Source organism: Colius striatus, chromosome 12 (genome assembly GCF_028858725.1).
Source record: "Colius striatus isolate bColStr4 chromosome 12, bColStr4.1.hap1, whole genome shotgun sequence".
Taxonomy (NCBI): Eukaryota; Metazoa; Chordata; class Aves; order Coliiformes; family Coliidae; genus Colius; species Colius striatus.
Window position 1 is genome coordinate 9,654,372 of NC_084770.1, and position 26,201 is coordinate 9,680,572.

General features: G+C 36.7%; 1 protein-coding gene across 11 annotated transcripts in view; it reads left to right on the forward strand.

The window, feature by feature from the left end:
• The window catches only part of DLG1 (discs large MAGUK scaffold protein 1), a 144,891-nt gene that overhangs the window by 48,411 nt on the left and 70,279 nt on the right, over positions 1-26,201 (forward strand). For 9 of the 11 annotated variants that reach the window (XM_062006201.1, XM_062006202.1, XM_062006204.1 and 6 more), the window contains one exon: positions 2,790-2,954. In XM_062006201.1, coding sequence (XP_061862185.1) covers positions 2,790-2,954 — 165 coding nt within the window. Of the gene's footprint in view, positions 1-2,789; positions 2,955-15,358; positions 15,615-26,201 lie in introns of those variants that run through there. The other 2 variants (XM_062006207.1, XM_062006208.1) reach the window with 1 other exon arrangement.

Genomic DNA, 26,201 nt, shown 5'->3' on the forward strand with positions numbered 1-26,201 from the left:
GGAATTAAAGGAAATTCAGTATTGCTGGAAGAGGGAGCAAGGGAGCAAACTTGCTGCTGGAATAGCTAGTTTGCTATCTGAAGCCAGATGTGTACTAGCAGCAAGGGGCAAGGAGGTGTAGTTGTACAGTTTAGCCAGGAGGGACTGAATGGATCCTTCTCCTTTGTCAGTAGCTGCCCTTTGAGCGAGCTAGGTTGTGGTGTGAAACGTTGTCTTTAGACTCCTAAGGAAGGCAACTTGCATGAGATTTTATTTCTTACATAGCAGCAGGATTAACTTGGCATGTCTGAAACAGTTGACTTGAGTTCTTGTTCAAGGTTTGACAGCTCCTGGGGGAGGAAAGGAATGGACAATTTTGAATTGAGGCTGTTTAGCCATGTTGAGTTACTTGACTAAGCTGCCTCAGTCAAGAGACAATAATATTTCAGAGGTGGTGCTTCACAGTAAAGTAGCACAAACCACTTATGTGGAGAATTAGCTGTTATAAGATACAATCATTTGCAATACTTGAAGCACTTTGCTTTCAATAGTATGCAGAGGGCAAACATAGTGTGGTACTTGTCACGATAACTAGTATTGTGGCTATTATGTTCTCATGTGCTGTGTATCTTTGTCTTCTATTTGCACTTTGAAACATTGTCCTGTACGTATTTCAGTTAGTGAAGTCTGCATCAAGTGTGATGGGTGGTGGAAATGTGCAAGGTGTTCCTTCTAAGTTAGCAAGCCAAATTAGTGTGTCTCCCAAGGAAGCTTAGTGTTGGCAGAACAACGTGGCACAGGGAAGAGAAAAACAAATCCTTGATCTTTCAGCACAAGTCAGTTAAGAGACTTGAACTGCCCCAGTTGAACTGCCTTCTTTACTGGTGGAACTCTGCAATATTGCTATTTGATGAGTCTCCAGAAGACAGAGTAGACTGATTTATATAGCTCACTTGCAAAAGAGAGATCTTGTCCTAATTTCTTCCCTCCTTTTGCACTGCCTCTGGTGTTCTTTGAGTCCCTGCTTGAATCAGGGTCAGGAACCCAGTACAAATCTAACCCTGCAATGGAGGAGAAGAAAATGGGCAATTTTCTGCCAATTAGAGTGCCAGAACCGAAGAAAGGAAGGGGATTTGGTGCCTTTCCTAGGGTTTTGAAGACAGGGAAGAATAAGATGTTCATGTAATTACATTAGCTGTCCTATTTAACTGTACTTAGAGATTGACTTTTGATGGGTAGACAAAAATTAAGTCTTCTTGTAAGACAAGCATACAGGAGTGGGTGGGCAGGAAACAAATTTTTCAGGCATTAAAGGAGCGTGTACCTGATGGATCATTTCAAGCAGTTTCTTCATAGTTTATGCTGTAGACTTTATAACTACTTAATATGGCAGGAATTTTCTGTTCAGGGCATGGATCTTTGTGACAGCCTGTGATAGTGCCGGTGTATAACTGTTAAAAGGATTGTCTTATCTGTTATGGGATACGGCCTTGGTGTAGTGTTTACATGCTTATAGGCAACTGGGTTACTTGCAGTGATCTACTGGATTATGATGCATGAATGACTTACCAAGAGGATGACTATTTTTCACTTACACTTTAGCACATGTTCTAACTCCAAGGAAGTATCTTCTGTCCTTCAATAATACGAATATCTTTTTCCAAGTTCAAAAAAAAGGACATATTTAGGAGAGTTGTTTTGTGCCTTTAATGATATGACATGCTTTCCTTGTAAATCAGTAACAACTATGTATGTATTCTGTAGAGTAGTAGTGTGTGGAAGTAAATGTGGTTGTAAAATGTTGGGATGCATCTTACGGACACAATAAACCCTACTGGAAAAAAAAGTTACATGACTTCAGCTTTGAGCTTTGGTTTCAATGAGCAATAAAATGCATGGACTACCTGAAGTGCCTCAGAATAATAGGCTGAGATTACGAAAGGGAAACAGTTGTGAAGTTTGCATTTAAGTATGCTTGTAATGCGAGCCTGTGTTAATGGTATAGTTTGAGGCTACTGGATGAGCAGTTAACTCATCAGTCTGGAGATCAAGTGAATATTATATACGCTGCTGATTTCATTAATACCTTCTAATAGGGATCTGCAAGTGTGGATACAGCACAGTCTGACTAGAACACAGCCCTGGTGACTTAAATAATAGATTCTGAGTTTTTGAATGGCGTGGAATTGATAAGACCAAGGCTACGTAATATCTTTTGTTTCTGTTTGAAGATTTACTTGTTGGGGAAGCTTAATCTGTCCAGTAATAAAACCACATTTCATTGTTTCACAATGAAGTTAGCAGTAACAAATTGCTATATTGGTACCTCAGTATAAAAGCTGAGACTCTTTAGCTGACAAAACCCCCAATTTTGGCAGATATGTTAAATTGGAAGTATGGAAAAAAGCTTTAAAGGCTGATGGGTTTTTTTAAGGCAAAACCAGTTGGTAAGAAGAGTTTCTGCTGTTAGTGAATAAATGTAGTATTACAGTGTTTGTAAGAAAAAAAACCCAGTAAGGCGAAAAGTTCTTTGGAAAAAAGGTTTGGGGACATATTAATGTATGCAAATAGACAAAAGAAAGATAAGTTGTTTTATGGTAGCTCTAGGTGAAACGAAAAAGGCAGGACCATCTTTGGACAGGATCAGTCTTTAAACAGGAAATAGTAATTAAAATTCTCCTTTCTAGATTTTATTGTCTTGAAGTCAACAGGGTCAGCAAAATGACTTTTTCTCTCTGACCTAGGTTTTCTGTATAATCTTTTCACATTTCTGTGGTGGACTGATCTTTTTTCTATTATTGTTTTCTTAGAAATACCGCTACCAGGATGACGATACACCTCCACAAGAGCACAGCTCTCCGCACATTGCCAATGAGGTGACGGGTCCAGAGCTGGTTCATGTATCAGAGAAGAATCTGTCACAGATCGAGAATGTTCATGGATTTGTTTCCCATTCTCACATTTCACCAGTAAAGGTAGGCATTTTAAAAGTTAAATAAAACTCAACTGTTTTGATAGCCTCCAGAGATAAAATTTTATGTGGAGAAAATTGCATGAGATCCATGTGCTTGCTTTTTTTATGAAATTGCTTATTTGTAAAATTCACATTGTAGATGTGAAGGCATCAACTTAATGCCCCACATTCTGACTGAATGTTGGCGACAATAGAATGGCCAGAGAGCAAACGTGTGTAACTTAAGGTCTTGGGTGTAGTTTTGAAAAGCCACTGTAGTTACTGCTGTCACTTACACTTTTGGTTTTCTACCGAGATCCTGTAGAATCACTTCTGAGTTTCTTGTTTCGAGTAAATATTTTTATCGTTGTTTTGAGTAAATGTTTTAGTTGAGGACTCATGTGGAAAATACAGTAGGGTTTAGTATAATATACGAGTCTGGAGTCTTTCAGCATACAACACTGTTATTCTCAAGGCAGATCTAGTAACTTGATGACAAATTTAAGAATTGAGAGGACAGTTGAGTATGAGGTTTTGGAGGGGTTTGTAGCAGGCAATTTGTATTTCCTGGATTACTAAGGAGATGTAGCTTAATTATTTTCTGAACAGTATAATATTTTTATGTGCCAGACTAAATGCTGTTTTCTGTACCACCTCAGAGTATTCATGATGTGTTTATTTAGATCTTAGAATGATGAGATGTGCTTACAATGTGGAGGGATATAGCTTGATATTTTTAGCATGAGTCGCCGGTGTGTGGCAGTATCTTTGTGACTGGAATTAAGAGTGTACTATGTAGCAATTGCCACGATATTTTATGGAAGAAATTGTTTTGAACCTAATTACATTTTCAGATTTTTTTTGTTGTGAAGAAAAGTCTTGCTGAATGCATCAGCTCTTTATAACTGATTTGTAAGGAACCTGTAGAGAAGCCAACTGTAGTGGATGAGTGTGTTTAGTAATTGTGTTCTAAGTGTTTCTAAGGTTTTGAAAATGTTGGTAGTGAACACAGTTAGTTTTTACTTAACTCCATAATGAACTCTGTGTTTCTGTAGTTTTCAGGAGCTAGACGAGCTGAATTCTTTAAGCCCTAATGAATAACCTTTTTGAAGTGGGCTATATTAACGTCTGAAGAGTTCTCTAAGGATGCTAACATGACAAACCTTTCATTTTGAGCATGATGAGGACCTCAGTGTTCTGTGGTTTATGAAGGTAGACACACAACAACACGCTTTCACGTGTCTGATTCACTGAATGTATTGATTTTCAGAAGGTAATACAACACATTTTGTGTGCAACCATTAGAAGTCAAAAAAAAAAATCCACTGCCTCCGGAAAGTGAAGGTCAACTCTCTTTATTAACAAGCTTTTCTGAATCCTTAGTGGAGCTAATCTTGTCTTTCAGAAAGCATGAAGGGATCAAAGAGGCAAACTGTAAAACTCTAAGTGATGAAGTACAATGCATTGCACAATCCAGAGACTTGTAGAAATATCAACTAAAATTCTAGAATGGATGAGACTGAAGATATGTTTCTTGCAACCTACTAGGTGTTATTTCATTGTATTCATAGGGCTGTGATTACCTTGTTTTCTTTCTGGCTATGGGGATGTAAGGGAAACCAAAGTACTCAGAGTAGTTCCTGTGTTTGACTTCATTTCAGATTGTTTTTTCAAATAGCCAACTACAAAATATAGAAGTGAGGATTTGATATTGCCAATATTAACATTCCATGGAAGATGGCTTAATTTCTTACCTATCTACGGTGTGAGTCTTCCTTACAGAGATCCTACTGATCAGTCTTCACAAACAGGCAAGGTTTGTGTTTGAGTGTTACATGGGACCTCTAATTATCTGTTTCAATCGAGCTTTATCTAACTACTCTTAACTTCTTGCAAAGACACTGATGTAAAACCCAGAATATTTTTACCGAAATAAATAAATAAGAATGATTGTGCTCTGCCTTCCTCTGCTCAGATTTTTTTAGTATTCTTGGGATGTGTTGAGTATACAGCTTTAGACTGTTCTGGAAGAAAGAAACCGTGTCTCATTTAAAGTATTCTGGAAATAGTGGAGCAGTGTAAGTATAACTGCAAAATATGATGACACCTTTTCAAATTACTTAAGTCCCTGAGGAGGATTACTGTTTTAAAATTGCTAAGTGCTGGGAAATCACCACTTGATAGGAGTGTGTGTAAGAGAAAAATAATTCTGGAATGGATGCTTCAAACTTCAGTTGTTCACCACCATTTTTTGAAATCTTTAATTCTGAGGCTAAGTTGTCTGCTGACTTGCTTCATTCCTGAGGAACTTAACTCATTTCTATAAACAAATTAAAGTCTTAAGATATTTGGAGAGACAGATGAATCCATACTTTCATAGGTGATGGTAGTCTTTTGGGGACCTTTTAGAGTAAAATGCCCTGGAGCTCCCAAAATTTCTTTTCATTCAGGAGATGGTTTACTAAATTTATTGGAATAAATACTGAGTATGTCAGAAAAAAACCCAAGTTTGTTTTTGTATGAGGATAACTGAGCTGCTGTTTTTGACCTGATGATCTTAAAGATGTTCGTGATTTTGGCATAGCTCTTGTGACAAATCTGTTTAGCAACAACAGCTCTGAGTTAAGGGTACTTGTGTAACTAACTTGGTAAAATGAATTGATGTACTATGTAGGGGCCACTAATACAAAAGATCGTGACTAGCATTGTTCAGTAGTACATTTGCTTAAGGAAACTAAATGGAATAGAGATTGTGTTGTTTACAGTAATAAAATACAAGAGGCTTAAAAAATATAAATGTTAAATACAGTTAATTTGAAGAACACATGTAGACAGTGGTTTCATCATCGTATGCAGCTTTTTAAGAACTGCTGCAGAGGGCAGTAGAATCAGATTTAGAGGAATACCTTATTTTGTAGCAAGCTCTCTGTAGTCCAGAGCTTGCTACAAAACATGAATAGAAGATAGTGAGGAAGGGAGGTGTCTGGTTTTAACTCATTTACCATTTGTTCATGAGAGAAGCTTTCAAATTTTGTAGGACTTAAAGCAGCTTTTACAACTTGTGTGAACAGGTGGATGACTTTCAATGACCAGAAAGACAAATATATCCCAAATTTTAGAGGGTTAGCATGTGACTGCTATTTGTCAAATATTCCACATTATGGTATTATAGTAACTCAGAGTGGTTTACTTTCTTGATGGAGAAGTTGGCTACCTCACATTCAGGTCTGGTTAAGATATTGCATGTTTGCAAGCTTTATTGGTTTAAGGAATGTATACTTTGTGTGTCTTGAGCATTAAAGTAGTAAAGTTGACCCAAAGGACTTCGTGTCTTGTGTTCTCTGTTGAATATTGTGTGAAGTGGAACTCAAATTCTGTAAAACATTATTTTAAAGAAATGTTTAATGTTAGAGAATTGTGAAGGTATAAAATGGTCAAATCCTTCATGTATATTTTGCCTCAAACATTTTAAAGAATATTTTCAGGTAGGTAGACAATTAGCACCAGAATTTCTTCAGTGTGAGGTTTCGAAAGTCCTCATAGAAACTTGATTACAATGTGAGTTTCCTTGAGTTATGAAATAAAATGAGGTGAAACTGAATTGACTTTGATGTAGTTGAAGCACTGTATTGCTACCAAGGTCCTCCACTAGATGGTGATGCTACAACAGGATTTATTTCAGTTGTAAAACTTAATCTAGCTTCTCTATTGTACCTTTGTATTGATGGTTTTGAATTTAACTTCTTTTTTTTTATTAGATAGCTCCAACAAAATGAAATCTTTCATAAATATGGTGCCAAACAAGTTTTTAAATTTGGGAATGGAAATTGGAATTTTCTATCAAGAAAAAAAGTTTTAATTATTACAAGGCTTTAAAATAATGGGTCATCATGTAATAAGACAAGAAAAGTCTGTTAAATTGCAGTATTCTTCATTTAAAGCAACTTGGTGCATGAATGGAAAAATATTCTATTTATAGCTCTGTAGTTATGATGTAGCATGGCAAGTCAATATTGAAGTGTAGTCCCTGAGTAGGGCTTGTGTGTGTTTCTGTATTATGTATATGTATTAAATGTTGATATTTGGGACTGCTAATTCACTGATAATACAGAAAGTCTAAGGAAAATATGTAATACAACCAAAATGATTCTATGAGTCGATGATTCTATGATAATTTGTGAATTACTAAATATATCTTATACTGGAAAGTACACCAGAGCTACAGCCGTCAATGTTAATCTTTGTCCTGCTCTGTAATGAAATCTAAATTGCACAATATTCACTGCAGTTCCATTACATCCATAATTCCCATCTGAAATTTGTCCAAGGTTGTTCTTACAGTTTTCCAAACATTTGCTATGTTTATAAATAGTAGTATGATGTGGCTGTCTGCAGGAACAAGACGCTAGACTTAGGATTCAGAAAAGTCCCTTCAGTTCTTTTTTCTTTAACCAAATCTTTTTTGCTGATCTGTCTCTGGAGATTTTCACTGTAATGCTAATTTTCAAAGGGAGTGAGGACATTACACACATAGCAGATATTGACAGGTGAATGTAAATGTTTTAGTCAGAACATGGTACTAGCTTTATTAGTCTAGTAAGGTATCTGAAATTGCTTATTCATGCTACACAGTGAAATTTTAATTACTGACTGAATAGCACAGCTATGGGGAACTAAAGGTATTCCATTGGTTGAATATTTGGCATTTTTAGAATAGGCTTTGTGCAATTATCAGTGAAGTAGCAGAACAACCCAAAAAATCGGTCAGGGTGAGGGGGGTAAGTATGTTAATCTTCAATGTATGATTACATAATTACGGACTCTTGTACAGATTTCATGCAACAATGTTCTCCTGTGTTCACAGAATTGATCATCTCTGTGTAAGCGATGATGGGAAAAGACAATTCTGAGGAGATCAGGCAGTGCAGTGATTGGCCTTTGTCATTACCAGCTGCCTGTTTGTTCTCTTGTCAAGCTCTGTCATTCCGTCTGTGTGCTATTATATTCTGTTAGAGTACTTCAGCTTCAGATAAGGCAGTAAAAATCCCTACTTCCCTATACAAAAAAAAAGGTGTTTGACATGTATAAATGCTGCTTGTCATTTCAAGCACAGAGGTAGAGTCTTTTGTGGTTATATAAATATTCAGTGAAGAGAACTGTGACTTGATAATATTATGACATTAAATGCAAATGAGTTACTGTTTTCCTATTTTAGAACAGTGAAGCATTTCAAATGAAGGTGAAAAACTGTTCCCCATTGAAAAATGGTGAAAGTTTAACCCCCAGATTTTAACTTAGAAGATTCTCCTTGCCCAAGTCAACATCTGCTGGGTCTGAAACTCACAATATGTTGAATACATTTGAACCAGTAGCTTTGCCCCATACCAGTGCCTCTCTGCTTTACCTAGCAGTGTCAGATCTCAGAGAAATTAAACTTGCTTAGGCTCAGTTTGCATTAACGTGAAAGTAGTCCTTTATTAAGAGTAAAAGCGTTGAATCTCTGCACTGTTGGAGTTTGACTCGGTATAGTGGGGAGGGAAGAGTTACTCTGTGCTTACACTACTAGCTACTGAGACAGGCAGTAGGCCAGTTGGGAATTTTATTTGACCTGGAACTGTGATAATGTGCTTGGTGGATAAGTATGCTCTTTAATCTTAACCTTTTCTCTTGCTTACAAGTAGAAGCCCCCATTTTTGTGCCAGATACTCCACATTTAGCATAGTGTACACATCATTTTCCCATTTAGTGTATGCCTGCTTTTTTCACATGGTTGGGCATCTTTGGAAAAGTATTTATAGGATCTAATGATATTTAAGCTTAAAAGAGTTTAAATTAACTTCAGTATGAAACTGCTTTTCTATTAGTGATGCAATGTTGTACAACAGTCTACTTAAACTGACCATGATACCACAGGGATGAAGTATGACAAGGTGGTACTTGTTCTCAAAATAGCATCCAGAAGGGAGAGGAGAAATGAGAACTCACTCTTATGTCTCTACTGGCAAAACATGGTGAGATTCTTCTAAAGAGCAGAATCAATGAGTATGTGGAGAAATAAGAGAAGACAAAGCAATGAAACGATTGTGAGAAGAAGCTCTGCCACAGAAATCTCTTAGAGCATGTGCATAAACATTACGTTTTTATGTAGGTTTCTAGGTTTTCTTAAAATGCACGCAAGAAGAGCTCACAGAGAAATTTAAGCTGTCATAGAAAAATAAGAAAAAAATATTGTGTTGGAACTGTTTAAAAAAATCCAACCAACCAAAACACCAAACCAACAACAGAAGTCAAGTGAAGGGTTAGCAAAAAGATCTGTAGTCATGATGGACAGAGGTCACCAGAAGGATCTCAGAAGAACTTCTGTTGTCACTGTGTCATCTCAGAGGACTGAAAACTCAGGGTTGTGGCAGATTAATGGAATAATCATTTTGGTACTGAAGTTACAGTCAAAAGGGCAAATGGAATACAAGAAATATATGTAGAAGCAAATGGGAATGAATCTGCATTATGTTATCACTCTAGAGATCTGCACTGTTCCTTATCTTGATGAAGAAGGCATATCATTCTAGAAAGGTTTCATAGAAGTGGAATAAGAGTAGTCAGAGGGCAGCCACTGTACGATGAAAAACAAATCATTTGGGAAGGAGCTGAGTCAGGAGATGTCAATAAAACTCCAGTCACTAAAATTATGAAAACGACTAGGGAATGCTTATTTGAGAAATACAAATTTCTGTTTGGAAATAAAAATGAGCAGATGGTAGTTCCTTGTAGCCCCTAAACACAGCAATCTGCAGAAAGCCTCTGACTTTAGAACAAGCTTTCAGCCACTGTTACTCTTCTGGTTTGTGACTACACCAGTAAAAGTATTATAGCATATGTTGCTTGTCTCCTTTGCCCTTCGACTGGAAGCAGAGTACCTTTAACTTCTTTACATTTATCAGTATGGGAAATAATAGCTTACATAAATATAAGACACATGCTTCCTTTAATGCAGGACAGCCTTCTTTCCCCGTGAACCTGAATCTTGTGCTGATAAGGTTAATAGGCTCCCTTTTTTTTATCTTCTAGTGTGTCTTCCCTAGAATCCCCCATGTTCCTTAAAGTGCTTGCACAGAGTTCTTCTAGAGCACATGGGACTTCTGTTAAAATAGACTCTGTTCATTAGGAGAGTTTTTCTGCTCTCAGAACTGAGATGTCTTTATTATCTGAACTACACATGTTCAAGTATAGCCAACAGTCAAAAAAATTGTAACTTCTTTTTTGCCCTAGTACATTCTCTTGCTTACACTGTTTCTTGAATCCTGCTCCTGTCTGACCAGGTAGGTAAGATTAACCTGAATATGAAGATGCTGTTTCCATTAAGAAATTAAAGATTAGGTGATATGTTTTTTGCCAGATTGATTATGACTGTGAGGAAGTTGCAGTCTGTTACCTTTTCCTAAATGGAGATCTTTCTAAAGCTTTATGATGTCCTCTGCAGGAAGACAATGCTTCTGGAGTTTGGAACACATCTAGAAGAGTGGAAATTATAAGGAAAAACTTGAATGTGTCTTTAGAAATACTTATTTTTAAACGACTTTGGTGGTTGCTATTGAGAGGAGGAGCTCTACAGCCTTTAATTCAAAGGCTTTGTCCCAATTATTGATAGGTTGCTAGTATTAAACTTCTTATAATTGAAGAATGTACAAATATGTGCAAAGATGGCAATTTCTATCATATCATAACAATTGGTTGACCCGATCAGCCCCTTTAACAGTATCATCTGTTCAACAAATTCTTGTCAACAGAAACAAGAAAGAAAGACTGTAACAGATGGACTGTGGATTAATCGAAACATTAGAACAACCTAAGATACAGTAATCAACATCAAGTCCTCTTAATAACTGTTATACTCTTTGCCTGAGATTTCTTCTAGGCTCTTGGTGCAGTTTGGTTCATTTTGATAACTGAAGAAAGGCTAAAGAAACTTGCATTAAACACAGGATGTTTTTGTTAGTCTGGCGTGCCAAAAACATGGGCAGGAGATTCATGAACAGAGTATGGAAGACCAGGCAGTTTAATCTGCGCAGATTGGTAGGTTGTCTGAGGTGTAGTGTGAGTAATAATCTTATATTCAATATTTATGCTTGTAAATGAGACTGAAATTTGTTATGCCAGTAAAAGTTTATTACACATAGAATTCTGAACAGTTATAAGTAAACAATTTATATCTGCTTTTTCAGTGATGCTTTTTTCTCCTCTGCCTGGAGAGTTAAAGTTGTGTAGTCTATATTTTGAGTTTTGCACATTTCTTTTGTCTCTAATCTTATGGTAAAAACCTGATACTGAAAATATGTTCCTGCCTTTGTCTCAGATGGTTCTTGAAATTTCTCTATTAAAGTATATCAGTTTATTACTTGAGATGGTGCTTATTTAGCCAGCATTCATTTCAGAGTGATAATAAAAGTAATAATAGACACAATTCAAATGCTTCAGGGGTTTTGTTGTTACTGTTTAAGCGGAGTAATTGAGATATGACTGCTGTTTGCATATGCAAACAGTTTTTGTTGATGTGCTTTTTTAATTTCAAGGTACACGTGCTGCATGTAAAGGTATGTCCAGGAAAACTTTTATCTTTGAGATGAAAATGTGACATTATGTTTGTGTTTTAACTTGTCCCAGAAAGCTGATAGTAAGAATTGGCTCAGGTGTAAAGTCAGAGGAACTTCATTCTGAATATTTGATGTTAAGGTTTATATTTAGTAACTGTATCTTGTTAATTTGCTATAGAACAAATAATGTTACTCTGCATCCACTACAAATGCAGATATATCTTGCAGTAAATTTATTAAGCTTTGGAAGGGTATGTGTATCGACTTGGAAACCTTAATTATGTGATGTTCTGTTTTGTGGTGGATTTGTTCAGTTTTGGGTGTTTTGTAGTGCCTTTTTCCTCCTTTTTAAAGATAAAAATTCTCATTTCTCACCTCAGGCTTTCTTGGTTTTCTGTGTCATTGGATTTTGGTGTGTGGTGGAATTGATGGTGTGGGGATTTTTTTGTCTTTTTAAAATTGCATTGTAATCAGTTCAATATTCAGAATATGAAAAAGTGATGACCGAAGCTCTCAGCTCTTTGCAGGGCTTCTTGAGATTCCCTGATGAGCCTTGTGTTCTACTTTCTGGCTCTGTAGGCAATTTCAGCAATCACCTTTGTGTTGATGATTCTTAGATGGTCTCCTTTGTCTGGATAGGATTTTTTTTTGTCCAAGCAGTACTTTCTCTGATTTCTACCTGTAGCTGTTTGACCCTTTGTTGAAATGCTCTTAGACTGAAACAAACCTTTGTTCTTACCCCCACACATATTTTTTTTAACTATACAAGTGACCATTCTTCTAGTCTGGACTCCTTTGCGTTATGCTGGTGGTGTACCACCTCTAGAATTATGCTGTGCCTTTATATTCAGGTTGCTTTCTAACTATAAAAATCAGGATTTGTCTCCTCATCACAGCACAGGCTGCTTCTACAAATAACTGCAACTTATATCTTCTTAGGCATCAGCAGATCACACTGAATATCTTTACCATCCATATGGAGTGTAGGTGACACAGATTGCTGCCTGGTATCACCAGCATGATTGCATAACCTTTTCCTGAAGTACTTTTCTAGATTTCTCTCTCCATTGAAATGAAATCATCATCACTTCACTTTTAGGAATCTTTTTTTTTTTTTTTTAATTTTTGTCCGTATAAGCCTTTTCTGAAGTGCTGATTTTTAGTGTCTTTTTGTCAGTGATGCTACAGTTGATCATTGAATGTGAGCTATCCTTGAAAGAAATGCATTAAAACACAGCAAATCTCTCTCATCTTCTGACAGATTGATAGAACATCAAGAAAAATAGAGACTCAGTACATGGCTTATACATATATGGTGATGTTTCCTTTCAGAACTTCAAACAGTAATCTCCCATGTGACTCTGGAGCCCTTGGAGACACATATATATATTTTTAGAAATGAATCTTTAAAGATGTTTTTTTGAAAGCTTATACTAGTATTCTAGGACAAGAGGAAATGGCCTCAAGTTGCACCAGAGGAGGTTTAGATTGGAGATTAGGAAAAATTTCCTGACTTGAATGGGTTGTGAAGCACTGGAACAGACTGCTCCGGGAAGTGGTTGAGTCACTATCCCTGGAGGTATTTAAAAGCCCTGTAGATGTGGCACCTAGGGACCTGGTTTAGTGGTGCATGTGGCAGTGCTGGGTTAACAGTTGGACTCAATGATCTTAAAGGTCATTTCCAACCTAAACCATCCCATGCTGTTGTGGTTTTAGAATTTTTAAAAAATGTACAGCAATGTCAGCATTTGAGACCAGATGAATAACAATGTAAAAATATGATTTGCTTTGGCTCTTTATAAAAAAGTACAGTTCAAAGCACGTATTTTGTCATTTGTTCAAAGCATGTATTTTGTATTGTTTGTCATCTTCAATCATAGCCAGGGATTAAGAAAAGTATCCATTAATCAATTCATAGGAATTTTTCAGAATATATTTTTTTCCTTGAGTCTGGAAAAAGTTAGGGTTCAGGTAGAGCTGCAGTCCTCCCATGAAATTAATTCTCAATATAAAAAGCTTGTCCATTTAAAAGGATCATTGCTTCTACTGTGTCTCAGGCATTTCTTATTGTCTATCTTAAGAACACAGCCTTGAGAATGCTGCATAAGTCTGAACGAGTTTCACATGACTTATGCTGATAGGCCATTGTATTTTATGAATATTAATAAAACCTGTCTGAAAGATATAGTCAGGATATTTGTATGGGATATGTTATTGAGCTGTAGTAGAGAGTAGAAGTAAATGATGCATTGATCTTATTACCACAGCTTTAAATTAATGTGCTAATTATTTCTGCTTGTAAGCTGTCAGGAAAAATTTGTTAGACAGAATAGGATAGTTGTCAGGAAAATTTTGTTAAGCAGAAGACTGTATTTTATCAAAGTAGTATATGGGGGAATTTGGTAATCTACACTAAAATGGACATCTTGCATCAGTAGATTTGTAGAATTGTGGTGTTTTAAGTTGTGGCAGTGTTGTAAGGAATTTGTGTGCTGTGGTTCATATGAACAGTTTTGTTCTTTTTGACAATGTTTGCCCTGGTGTTAAGATTATGACCATTATAGCATCTTGTATAGAAATATACCGCAAACAGTTTTGAGAACTTTTAGTTGGATTTCTGGAGGCAAGCTCATACTGAAAGCCTCAACACTTAACTGATTTATCTCTTTGCTGTGAGATGGGGATATTTTAAAAACAGTTGGCTGTAAAAATTGGAAGGGTGAGTTCTCTACAGTAATGTCTTGCATCAATACTGCAAATTCTTTTTTGAGAAAATGCATACCTGTAATAGACTTGTGATTTGCATTAGAAATAAAAGTAATGCTACCGAAAATTCATTACTGTATAGTATGGTTTTCTATTTTTCTTGTCAATTCTTGTAGTTTTTGAGAAATAATGTTTAGAGAAATATTTATAGTATTCATATTGTGCTTATTATACTGACAGATTTTTGGAAGTAGGTGTTGTAATCATGACACATTAATCAGAGAATAAGAACAATAGAATGAGTTTCAGTGTTTGATCTTAATATCTCTGATTTTCTTGGTGATTAAAAAAAAAAAAAAATCCCCAGCAAAATGACCCCACTAGATATCCATGGATAGTGAACTAAAAAGACCATTTTGTGATACTTATTTCTTCCCTCTGTAGTTCTTTCATGCGCTAAGGAAGGCAGGGGGGCCGAGTGGTGTGGGGGGGAAGGAGGCAGGGAAGAACATGAGACAGGTGAACAATTATTTCTTGAATATTTTTTCTGAACCTGGTATTAAGATCTTTTTGCTTTCTGGAATATTTTCAGAAAGACAAATCAGCAAACAAATGCAGTTACATTGCATACTCCTAGTTCTGCTTGGTTCAGGTTTATAATTTATGCAAGCAAGGGAGTGAAAAGACGCTATTGGATCTTAGTACAGGCAGTGATTGAAACTTGGTTATTTTTGATCCATGCTTTCTCCACCCAGTAGCTGTTATCATCCTCCACCATCCTCATAGCTGTGAATTGGTAACGTTGAGCTGTACATGCTACTCAGTTTCTCTTAAATATCTGTTGTCAGATAGGAAGAGAAAACAAGCTTTCGATCCTGTGTGTTCTGAGAAAGGAAAAATAAGAAAAAATATTTGCTTTCCTTTTTTTTCCCCTAAATTGCTCAAGATTATACTCATCATTGTAATCACAGGTAGAGAAAGCATGTGAGGGGTGGAAAAGCTTGGAAGAAGAATAGCGTTAGCTCTCAAGAATTTTGTTTTCCTGTTTTGTAAATGATGCTGCTGTAATTCTATCTGCATTTTTTTTTCCCTGCTCATTCACCACTCAGCAGCTGGTAGGGAAGTAAGACTGCCTGGCAACCACCTGCAGAGCTGCAGAGATGAATTACATTTTCGGAAATAACACACTCCTCTATTCTCGCGCCAATCGAGGCAACACTAGCTCAAGCCACAGTTCTGTAGGCCCAAAGCATAAGCAGTGGGCAAAGAAAGGCTCAACAGATGAGTTACGGAATGAGCCTTCCCGTTGGCAGCAGATAGTTGCATTTTTCACTCGGAGACATGGTTTCATTGACTGCATTTCTGTTGCTGCCAGCTCCACCCAGGTAATATGCCACTTGTTGAAATTACTGTGTCTGCATGTTTTCTGGCTACTTGCTAGTTAGAAATAGCAGTTATTAATATGTGCATGCTTTTGTGTAATCTGTGATTTATGAATGCTGTTTTCTGTCTGTTTTCATTTTCGTGTTTCACAGAGCTCTATGTTTTGTAGCATTAAAGCATGAAAATGAAAGCACTAAATGAGCTCTAAGTTTAATTGAAGCTATTTTGCAAGTGATCTTCCTCCAACAAGTTGATTTTAGTGAAATAATGAAAAATGGAGTTTGCATTCTACTGCCTAGCCTTGGAAGGGTATAATGTAGCTAAGAAATAACAATTCCATAGCTGTAGTAGGATGACTGGTCAAATGCTACATATTTCTTTGTTAAGGAATAGAATTTAAAGGTTAAAATAAAGCTTTTAAATATATGTAACACAACAAATTCTAGCCTGTATAATTTTTCTGTGTTTTTTTTTTACTAAGAATCCATAAATAAGATTGAGTGCCTTCTTTACATACAGAATATACATTTATAGTGCAGCCTGTGATAAAAACATGGTATTCTTCAACTTCACTGTCAGTCTGCCCTAAGTGATGTTTTTATTAATCTTCCATGATTGGAAGTCAGATAAAAGGAGGCAGTCCAAGTTTTAACTGTATGGATTTGGGGTGAATTCTGAGGGTTGGTACTGAGAGAAGCTTGAACTTATTTATTTTAGCAAATCAGTCTTTTTCTAGATAGTGTGAAAAAGATCTATTGAAGAATGCTGAGATGTCATTATTTTAAAACATTATTTAAAAATTTAAGATTATATTTGTTTTGATTACTGTCAAGCTAAATTCAGCTTTAGTAAAGATGTTATTTAACCTAAAGTACTACAAAAACTTGCAAAAGAAGGAAAATTTCATTACCTTCAGTTACTGTAATATTATTGGAATAATTTGTGTGTCTTGGTAATTGTTTCTAAGGTAGTGAACTGACATTTCTCCTGAAGTCTGCATATTTTTTGTGATTGTGAAGTTGAAGTAAACAATGAATGAAATCTTACAAGGGGATTTTTCACTTTCTTTTTGAAAGTGTACATGATTGTTGAAGAGAGATTCTATAGATTCTGTACTGGATCATTATACAACTGTAAGTGATGCATTAGGTAGACAACTCTTAAGTAGTTATTTTTTTAAAAGTAGAAGTGTACAGTATTAACCGTTTAAAGAAATAGTGTGGGTGCTCTTATTTATTTTAATGCTCAAAGATGTAGTGTGAAGGTGCATGAGACTTGCAGTTGGACTGACTAGTCAGGACTAAAAGTTTGTTGATAAACAAAACACCAAATAGCCTCTACATTTGAGTGTGGATTGAACCAGATAAAGATCCTGAGACCCCTTCAACCTGAAGCTGTGGTTGTGTGACTATAAGTATTTGTGCTGATTTCCTGCTATGAAAAAAAGATAGCTTACTTCTGTGAAAACCTGCCCCTTTTTTAAATGATTCTGACAGTTCTTCTGTGAAAAATAACTGCTTATACATGGTCATGGCCAAAAGGAAGGGAAAAATATAAAAATAATTGGAAGTGGTTGTGAAAAACCTTAATGAGCATGCTCAGAAGTAATGCACTGAAAAAGTAAGAGCTTGTTGGAGCTTCTTCCTCTAGAAGGATACTGCACTATCTTTGTACCTTATCCATCCATTGCAGCTGTTCTGTCCTCAGGGAAGGGAAAAGACATTTGGGGATTGCTCATTGTGGTTCAGTTTTGTTTTAAAGCTCTCTTCAGTTTTTGATCTGTGATGTAATAGTCTGAAAATTCTTGACTACTTTTATTTATTCATTTAAGATACATACCTGTAACTTGAATGCAATCACATTTGCAGAGTCCAAATAAATAATAAGATGTGATGGACTTCTGTAACCATGTCTGTTGAAATTCTGCTTGTGATGATGGGCTTTATGTAGTCCTATTATTCTGACATCATTATTTTTAATATATGAAAATGAAACTGGTGTTTTTTGAAGTACTGGTCTCCTGCATCCCTTGTGATGCTGCTTCAGAGCACCCATTTTTAGCTGCCTCTTAATTTGCTGGCTTTCTTGTATGGAATGAAATGGTGTGAAGTGGTGATACTTGCCCAATTCCCTCCATTAGCAATTAAAGGGGAAGGACTCCCGGGTATAGTTCTGCATGCCTTGTCCTCAGGGACTTGCAATAGGTCACCTTCTCCCTTGCAAGGTGGTAAGAGGACTTCTGCTAAAGAAGGAAGTTTGGATTTTGGGGTAGGATATTTTTTGAAAAGAGGGTCTTGTACCCTAAAGAAGCAAGGAAAAAGTTGGTGATGGATCTGGTAGCACTGCTTTTTGCTGTAGTTATCGCTAGGTTTATGCCTGAAAGAATACATGTGTGCCCAAATGCATTGTGGTATGGAGGAGTAGTTGGGAGTAAAAAGCTGTTCTAAAAAGCCACAGCATCCTGAAGACTACCAATCCATTTGCAAACGTTAAAGGTGCCTTATTCTGTTGCCCCTTTTTAATATTATTAGAAGATTCAAATCTCTCAGAGGAAGAAGGCAGCAATGGAAATGGATGGTGTGAATGGATGCAAATGGATGGTGTGAATGGATGCAAATGAAGATAATGAAGTCATCCTCTGTTTGTCTGCTTGTGTCCTGCTTTGGCTAAGGTCTCCAGGGTGCTTTGCATGGTACTTGAGGTGGTTGTAGAGATTTGTAGATTTTGCATTACTTTTAATAACAAGGAGTTCAGAAATCAGGCCTTGTAGTCGGTCCATGGAGCAGCACTATTTCCCACTAACTGGGTTAATACCTGTTCCCTTAGCAGTAGTGAGCTGCTGCAGAGGTAGCAGTGCCTTCCTGCCCTGCTAACCACAACAGTCTCCTTTATGAATCTGTGGAAGCTGGTTTAACATGCTCAGGCATTTTAGCCCTTTATTGTTTCTTCCTTCTGCGTTCCCTGTGGTCAGCAGTTAGTTACTCAATTAAAATCAGGGAATTTGGTTAGAAACTGGTCTTTCAATTTTATTAGTTTCTTTAGTAAAAGCCAAATCTGTGGCATAAAATGGAAGATAAGGATAAAAGCAAACATACAAGAAATTGATGCTGTGGCAAAGATAAAAAACTAAACTGTGAGCTTAGTGAATGTATAGTTACACAAAAATACTGAGTAATATAAAGTGCTGTCCTCACAAGAGACAGACATGCTGCACCAAGAGAGAGAACTGCATCTAGGGCAGTTCTTTCCCCTAAAACCTTTTCAAAGCTCTGAGAAGCACTTGCTCTTGACAGTGAATACAGCTTGGATTTCTCGGAATGCATTTTAGCTGTCAGTGCTATTTGGCACATGTTGTGATGCAAATTCAGAAACTGATTGTCTGAAACTTGGATGGCATTAAACTGGTGCTAACAGCAATGCATCTCCACTATTCTTAGCATGTAACATAGAACTATATGCTTCTTGCATCTGATACTGAAAAGTTGTTTTATGTTCTGAATATGCTATGCTAAATTATACTTCCTTTTTTTAAGAGATGTTTTAATAAAAGGGGGAAAAAGGGAATATAGGCTGAAAATTCCTCCTAACTTTGCTTACCCATTTAAAAAACTTGACTTTATGTTTCAGAGCTTGTCAACTGCTTCCGAGTTGTTTGAGCTGAGTCATTTCTTGTCTTTGTATCTCTTCCTTTTTAGATCATGATAAAAGTTTTACTGTATGGCATTACTTCTAGAAAATTACTTTCAAATTTATTGAAACACTGTTGTGGACATAGTTCTAGCATGTATGAAATGCCATATGTAATCAGGCAACAACATAGAGTTCTTGTAAGGTGTGTTTAAAAAATAATTAAAAACTCCTAGGTTGGGTATACCCAACCCCCTTATTTTATTGTACTCCTTACAGTTCAGGAATTGCAAAAAATTTAAATCTTAAAGCAGTATTTGCCATCTTTCCTGTAATTTTGGTATGTTTAAATACTTTAATGTTTTCAGACACATGGATCATGACACTAAAGCACGTGCAAAATATGTGAGATAAAACAGTTCTGATGTAGTATGTGGAGGTTTAATTACACAAGCAGAAGTTGAAAAAAAAGGGGGTGGAGTTTGAGACTATAAGACATGGAATTAAACATGGCACTTGCAACAGGAAGATACTGCAACTACAAGTTCAGTCAATTTGATAGTTTAACTGTTAATCTTAGGCATATCAGGATATATCACAGTGAATGTTTATATTTTCTGAACAATAGTAAACGGTGGTGTGGATGTGCGACTTTTAGCATCCCATCATGTTTACAAGTGAAACTAGGACTTCAGTATGCCACCCATTGCATAACGTGAGGTTCTTTACTTCCAGGATTTGTTTTATTCAATACATTAATTTTAATTTAAAGAGGTGATACAGTACAGAAGAAGAGTTACAGGAGTATGTAGAAGAACTATTGTAATTTTTAATGCAGGCTTTTCCCTGAGCAAATTGAAATCAGTCAATAATAAGAATAAATATAATGAATCATGTAATGTCATGTAGATTGTGTTAGCATCTTGCTGGTTCCCTGCTGTAGACAGTTGGTTTCTCCTCTTACCAAGTCAACAAATCAGCTGCTGGAGTACTGGAGATGTACCACTTCCTTCCCAGCCCTATATGTGTGGCTGTAATGTTGGCATGTGCAACCAGATACTTCAGTTAATCACTTGCAGCATAGCAGTGGTAAGACCTAAACCTGTGCTCCAGCTACCTGCAGGCGCTGCTTTCTGTCAGAGGGCTTTGGGTTCTACTTTTTGTCTTGATTCTCTCACAGCTGTTGTTCTGCCTCAAAGTTGGTAACAGAATTACTTAGTATTTCGGTTCCATTGTATCTCGAGAAAATTACTTTTTCTAGAATCAATCAGAAATCTGGTAAGCAGAGGAACACAGGATGTTTTGCTTTCGGATTACTACTGCTACTGCAGTGGCTTTCTGTCTACATTGTGTCCAAGACTCTGAACCTTCAGGCAAGGCAGGCACTGGGTCCCCTCTTAATGCATTGTCTTCAACTCCAACTAGTAACTCAGGGGGACTAATAGAGTCTTGTCACATGAACCCAAGTGCATTGAAGCCAGTGAAAGAGTTAGGACTCTGTAGGTATGTTATATAACTTGGCTGATTTATTTTATATTGTGATAGTTGACCTCTCAGTTGAGGCTTATATTGATTGACAAAGTGTTTTGAAAGTCAAATACAAGCCAGTCTGTCTTTCATCAGCTGTCAGCTTACTAAACAGCTCCAGCCCAACTGCTGTGGTATAGCATTTCTATTTTGCTGCCAAAGCTGCTGTATATGTTTCAGTTAATACAATTATTAAGTAAATGACTGTCTGACAGAACCTCTGAATCTACAGTAAACACCATCTTCTTCCTGTTCATCTATTTTGGTCTACAACATGGAGAGCACTCTCAATTATGATTAAGGATGTGTAGGATATTTCTTTTAGCTGGAAGAAGCTAATGCATCAGAAATGTCTGGGATGTTTTTGGAAAGCGTGACTTTGCCTTTTAGAAGGATCTGTAGCCATGTTTTAGAGGTGACATGATGTGATGTGTTGTGCAACTTCAGAGACTTTAAGTTTATACACAACTTGGTAAATTTTTGTGTCTGCAGCCTTTCTGGGATTTATAGTAACTCAAGGAGAGAAATTGTTGTCTTGTTAAATAAGACAAATAGAAGTCTTTATGTGCACCTTAGCTATGCAGTCTCTTCTGAGAAGAATTTGCTTCTTTTTTCTAGAACGTCTGTTGGGGGTAGTGAGTCCCCCTTCACTCCAGAACAGAGAAGATTTTTGAAATTGTCTTTATTAATAACAATTAATTGTTAGAGTTTTCCATGAAGCAGGTGGTCTTTTGAGCTCTTTTTTTTTTTCCTTTATATTTTTCTGAAAAGCACTTTCTATAGATCTGTTTTCTGTGTGGATTTTACCTTTATCAGAATTTTGTTTTCTAATTATCAGTGGTCCCACCCTGTGTAAACTACTCAGTGTTAAGTGAACTCTTAGTCTCTGATATGTAGTTTGTATTTCTTTGTTCCTATTTTATCCTCATCTGATTTTCACAGCGTTATTTTTTTTGTGGTTCCTGTTTCATATGTGTTATTCTACCATCTCTTGAGACTAATGTTCCTTATTACTACACGTTGAGACTTATAGCACTGTATAGTGTTGTTGCTTACATCTTGACACCAAGTCAACCTCGCAAGTATTTCAGTGCATGGAGCTGTTGTAAAATGGATGATGTGTGCACCTCTGTAGATGTCTTTAGAAAAGACATATTTGCAAGGCATGAACTCCTTTTGACTAAGCCTACTTGTTTGGGCTGTGCACACAATTTGTGCCATTTTAGAGGCGTCACAGTCTGAGTGAAGAACATGTCTTTTGCTACTGTCTCTGGGAGTGAATTCAAACTAAGGTTTGACATGCTGCTCTCCATGAAGTTTGAGCACAAGTGTATTGTGAAGCATTTCTGGTATGTTTTTTTTTTTGTTGTTGTCCTTGGGAAGAGCCATGAAAGATGAAAATTTCTGGAAAACATTCACTTCTTTATGTGATGCATCTCATGTGCTATTGAAATCAAGTGCCTTATCCTTGTTTATTGATATAACCACATCGTTCACACTTTGCTTATGTAATAGCTCTGTAACAGATGGGTCCCAGTGAATGCCTTCCTCCCTTGAGGAAGGATATTTCCTCTAATGCTGTTTTTAATGTGTCTTCCCAAATTTAATTCAAGTGAAGATTGTGTATTTCTATATACCATTTCAAGAATGCTTGAAGTTCTCTCCAGTTAGAAGACAAGAGAAATCCTTCTGATCAGTTGGGATTGTTCTTGGGACAGGTGCTTTGTTAACCAAGCACTGTAATGAAATTTTAGCAGGTATAAGTCTAAAATGGCACTGTAGTTGCAGTGATGGTCTGAGGGATGTAGGCAACAGCAATAGGTATCAAATATATCAGTAGACTTGGAGGAGGACATAATCACCTTGTCAGATGCCACAAAAGGCTTAGTATCTAGAAAGCACTCTGGGGAAATGCAGTCGTTGCACAGCAAAGCATTCCCTTCCGTGTCTATCTTTATAATTTAAAAAAAATATTTGCCACCAACCAAGCACTTCTGGACTTGTTTTCCAGTTTGGTGTTCCTCAGGGTGTCTCTGGGCTGTTTATTGCTATTCCATGTGACTTTGGTTGTCAGTATTGAATTTCATCTTGCTGCCTGTAACCCACTTCTGTAATATATCAGGCTTGCTCCACAGCCTATTTCTGTTGTGCATTTGATGCCCTTCCATTCTTTTTAACACTTAGCTGCACCTCAGGATGTAGTTAAGCGGATATGTTCTCCAGACAGATAACAGACATTTTCAAGTCATTTTGTCTTTCTGGTAAGCTGATCTGGACTTGTATGAATTTTCATTCTTTTCTTCCATTAAACTGTTGCCCATGCATGTTCAAGTCCCTTTCAACAGTCTCTATTGTGAAATGATATATCTAAGTAATTATTTTCATGAAGCCAGATCACTTCATCCATATTTTTTCATAGAAAAGAAGAAAGAATCAGGGCACAAGTGTGTATGTTTGCTTATTTAAAATTGTTTCTTGAAGAATACTGTCCGTGGAACCTGTATTATGTGTCTCCTAGGTAATAGGGTTTGGCTTTCATAACTGAGTAGGGACCAAAGATTGCTTGTGGCTCTGGTGTACAGTTCTACTTCAAAACAAATTTAATTTACAAAGTAAATTGTTGTTTTCTTGAGATAATTAACCGTATCTGACTATACAATGTGATGTAGCAGGTAAGAAAGGAGTCAATTTTCCTTTTGGAGAGGGAGAGGGGAAACGGCTGGACTCTTATCTGTAGCATGTACAGTCTCCAGCCTGAGATCGTGACCCGAAAGGATAAATTGAGACAGTTTAGGAAATGGATTGTAGCTGTAGATTGTGTTCAGGAAGACCTAAGTTAAAATGTGAAACTTAAGAACCTCTGCTAATTTCATTCAAAGGAAAGTCAGGAGATGATTTGGTCACAGACTATAAATATATAGGGGTAGATTTCAGAGGCTAGAAACTTGTTTATTTAGTAGTGAAAGATATCTGTATTCCAAGTCAGGGAACTGAAGCTAGACAAATTTAGATAGAAAACTTAATGGTGAAGAATTTTATAGTACGCATTTTAAAAGCTTAATGGGACATGATGTAATTGTCAAATCACGTAATAAATTAGTATTTCCTGTGTAAAGAGCATAATGATAAAGTTTGTACTTGAAAACATCAAAATACATCACAATTTGATTCAGCAACTAATATAATGACTTTAACCTGCTATTTGGAAGCTGAAAACTGCTGGAAAGCAGTTTTTTGCTGTTTTTAAAAAACTCTTATTGCATGCGTTTACTACTGCTTTTAGTATTTATTTTAACTGTGTAATTTTTGTTACTCTTTGTAAAAGATTAAAACCATAGGGGAAAATTCTGTGTACAGCTTCCTAGAATTTGAGCACATTAAGCAGAGATGTCTGAAAATTTTTATACCATATGTTATTGTTTTCACCTAATTTCGTGTAATATACAACTTGGAAAATCGGACAGCTGCTAATTCAGGTTTGAGCCTCAATAACTAGCGTCAAAGACATATTTTGTTTTCTGGTTCTTCAAATTAAAAGCAATTAAGTAGCTATCCATTTAGTAGTTATCTCTTTTTTTACCACTGAAGACTTTGTTTTTACCTATCCATTAGTCTGCTTTGTTCTTTCATAGTTTTCAGTATTAATTTTTCATGTTTTACCTCTGTTTCTTTACCTGCTCATTTTAATCTGTGTTGCAGTGCTTGTTTTACCCTTTTTTGTCCTTCAACTTCAGCAACTGTAATCAGTTGCAGATGAAACACAATGTACTGTAAAATGTAATTTTCTACTTAGATTTTTGGCTTACTAGAAAAGAAAAACTGCAAGAGAAAAATACTGGGATATCTGTAAAGCTGATTCCCTGCTTCCAGCAGCAGCCACAGCAGAGGATTAGGGAGAGCATGTACTCAGGACAGGTAGGTATGATGCTTCCTCTGAGGACTTTCAGAGGACTTTCAGAGCATTTTGCCTGTTCCAGTATGGCTTCTAAGCACTGGAAATGACTTGTGTTTAATAACCCTGAGTCGATGAGTTTTCATGGACTTGGCCAGCCGTCTTGTAGTGGCAAAGAATCAACAGTGAAAGAACAGCTTCTGCTTGTTTGTAGCCAAATGGAGGAGAGTCAGGGTTATGGGACTTGTTCTTGTGCATTTTGTTCAGAGATTTTAAGGCAAAAGAATGTTAGAAACAGAATTCAGATTGGTTTTAAGGAAATACCTGTCTATTCAAGGAGCAGCTTGAGTGCTGGCCTGAGAAGTGGAAACTCCTGAACCTCACATGGCCAAGTCAGTCTGAAACCCAGAAATTCACCTGCAGCCTGTCCATTATTATAAAAAGTGTGGGTAAAAGTACATTTGCCTTAGTATCTTCATGTTTCAGGATGTAAAAATGAAGAAAGTGGGTTTTTTTTGAGTAATTGTGGTAGGGAGGTAGATGCAGGTATTGACCTCACTTGATTTTTTCCTTTAGATTTTATTGACGTCTTTTGGCTTCCGAATGTTTAAGGGCTTGAATCATTAATAGAATTATGTTGTGTAGTGTTGTTAGAGAGATAACATAAGATGAAACTGCTAACTTTAGATACTGTATAACCTTGAGAATTGTGTAAATCCTGTTTTGCTCAATGCCATCCTGGAGTGTATTAGAAGGGCTATGTTTAGTAGATCAAGAGAGGGGACTCCTCCTTCTTTACACTGCCCTCATGAGACCACATCTGGAATATTGTGTCTGCCTCAGAGAAGGACAGGGAGCTGCTGGAGAGAGTTCAGCACAGGGCCACAAAGATCAATGTGATACCAATACAGAATACTGGCTTTGTGTGATCCCATGTCTTTCCTAGCACTGGTACAGAATAGCAAGTCTTGCACATTAGATGTGACTTCTGCAGAGCCGTGCAGTTGTCACTGCAGTGCCGCCTTTTGAGATGAGGTTTAGCACTTGATCTCAGGGATGAACCTTATGCTCTGGCTCCTGTGTCTTTGTCCTGAATAGGTGAGTCTGCATGGAAACTGCAGGGAACTGTTTAAATGACCTCTGCACTTGGTTTGGATACACAAGGGCTGAGTTAGTACTGTTTTAGTTGCAGATTTAGCTGACGTGGCCTAGTTCCAGTTCATGAGATGTACAGGCTCGTTTTGTATTGAACCCAGAATGGCTCCGGTTTCCTGCTCTGGTTGAGATGTTAAGCAGCATCTGTACTAACTGTAAGCGTGGATGCACCATAGCTACATTTTTCCAGCATGGACCATAAATTGCTGAAATCCGACTTGTCATTCTACGGTGCAATTAACCAAAGATCCAGATAAAATGCCTATGAATAATTACAATCTGAAAGTTTGTTTAGCTGTAATTTTTTTTTCTTAAACTGCTTTTAGTCAACATTGTAATGTTAAGATTTTTCAGAAACATTTGTTTCTCTACTGCAAGGTTGCAACTT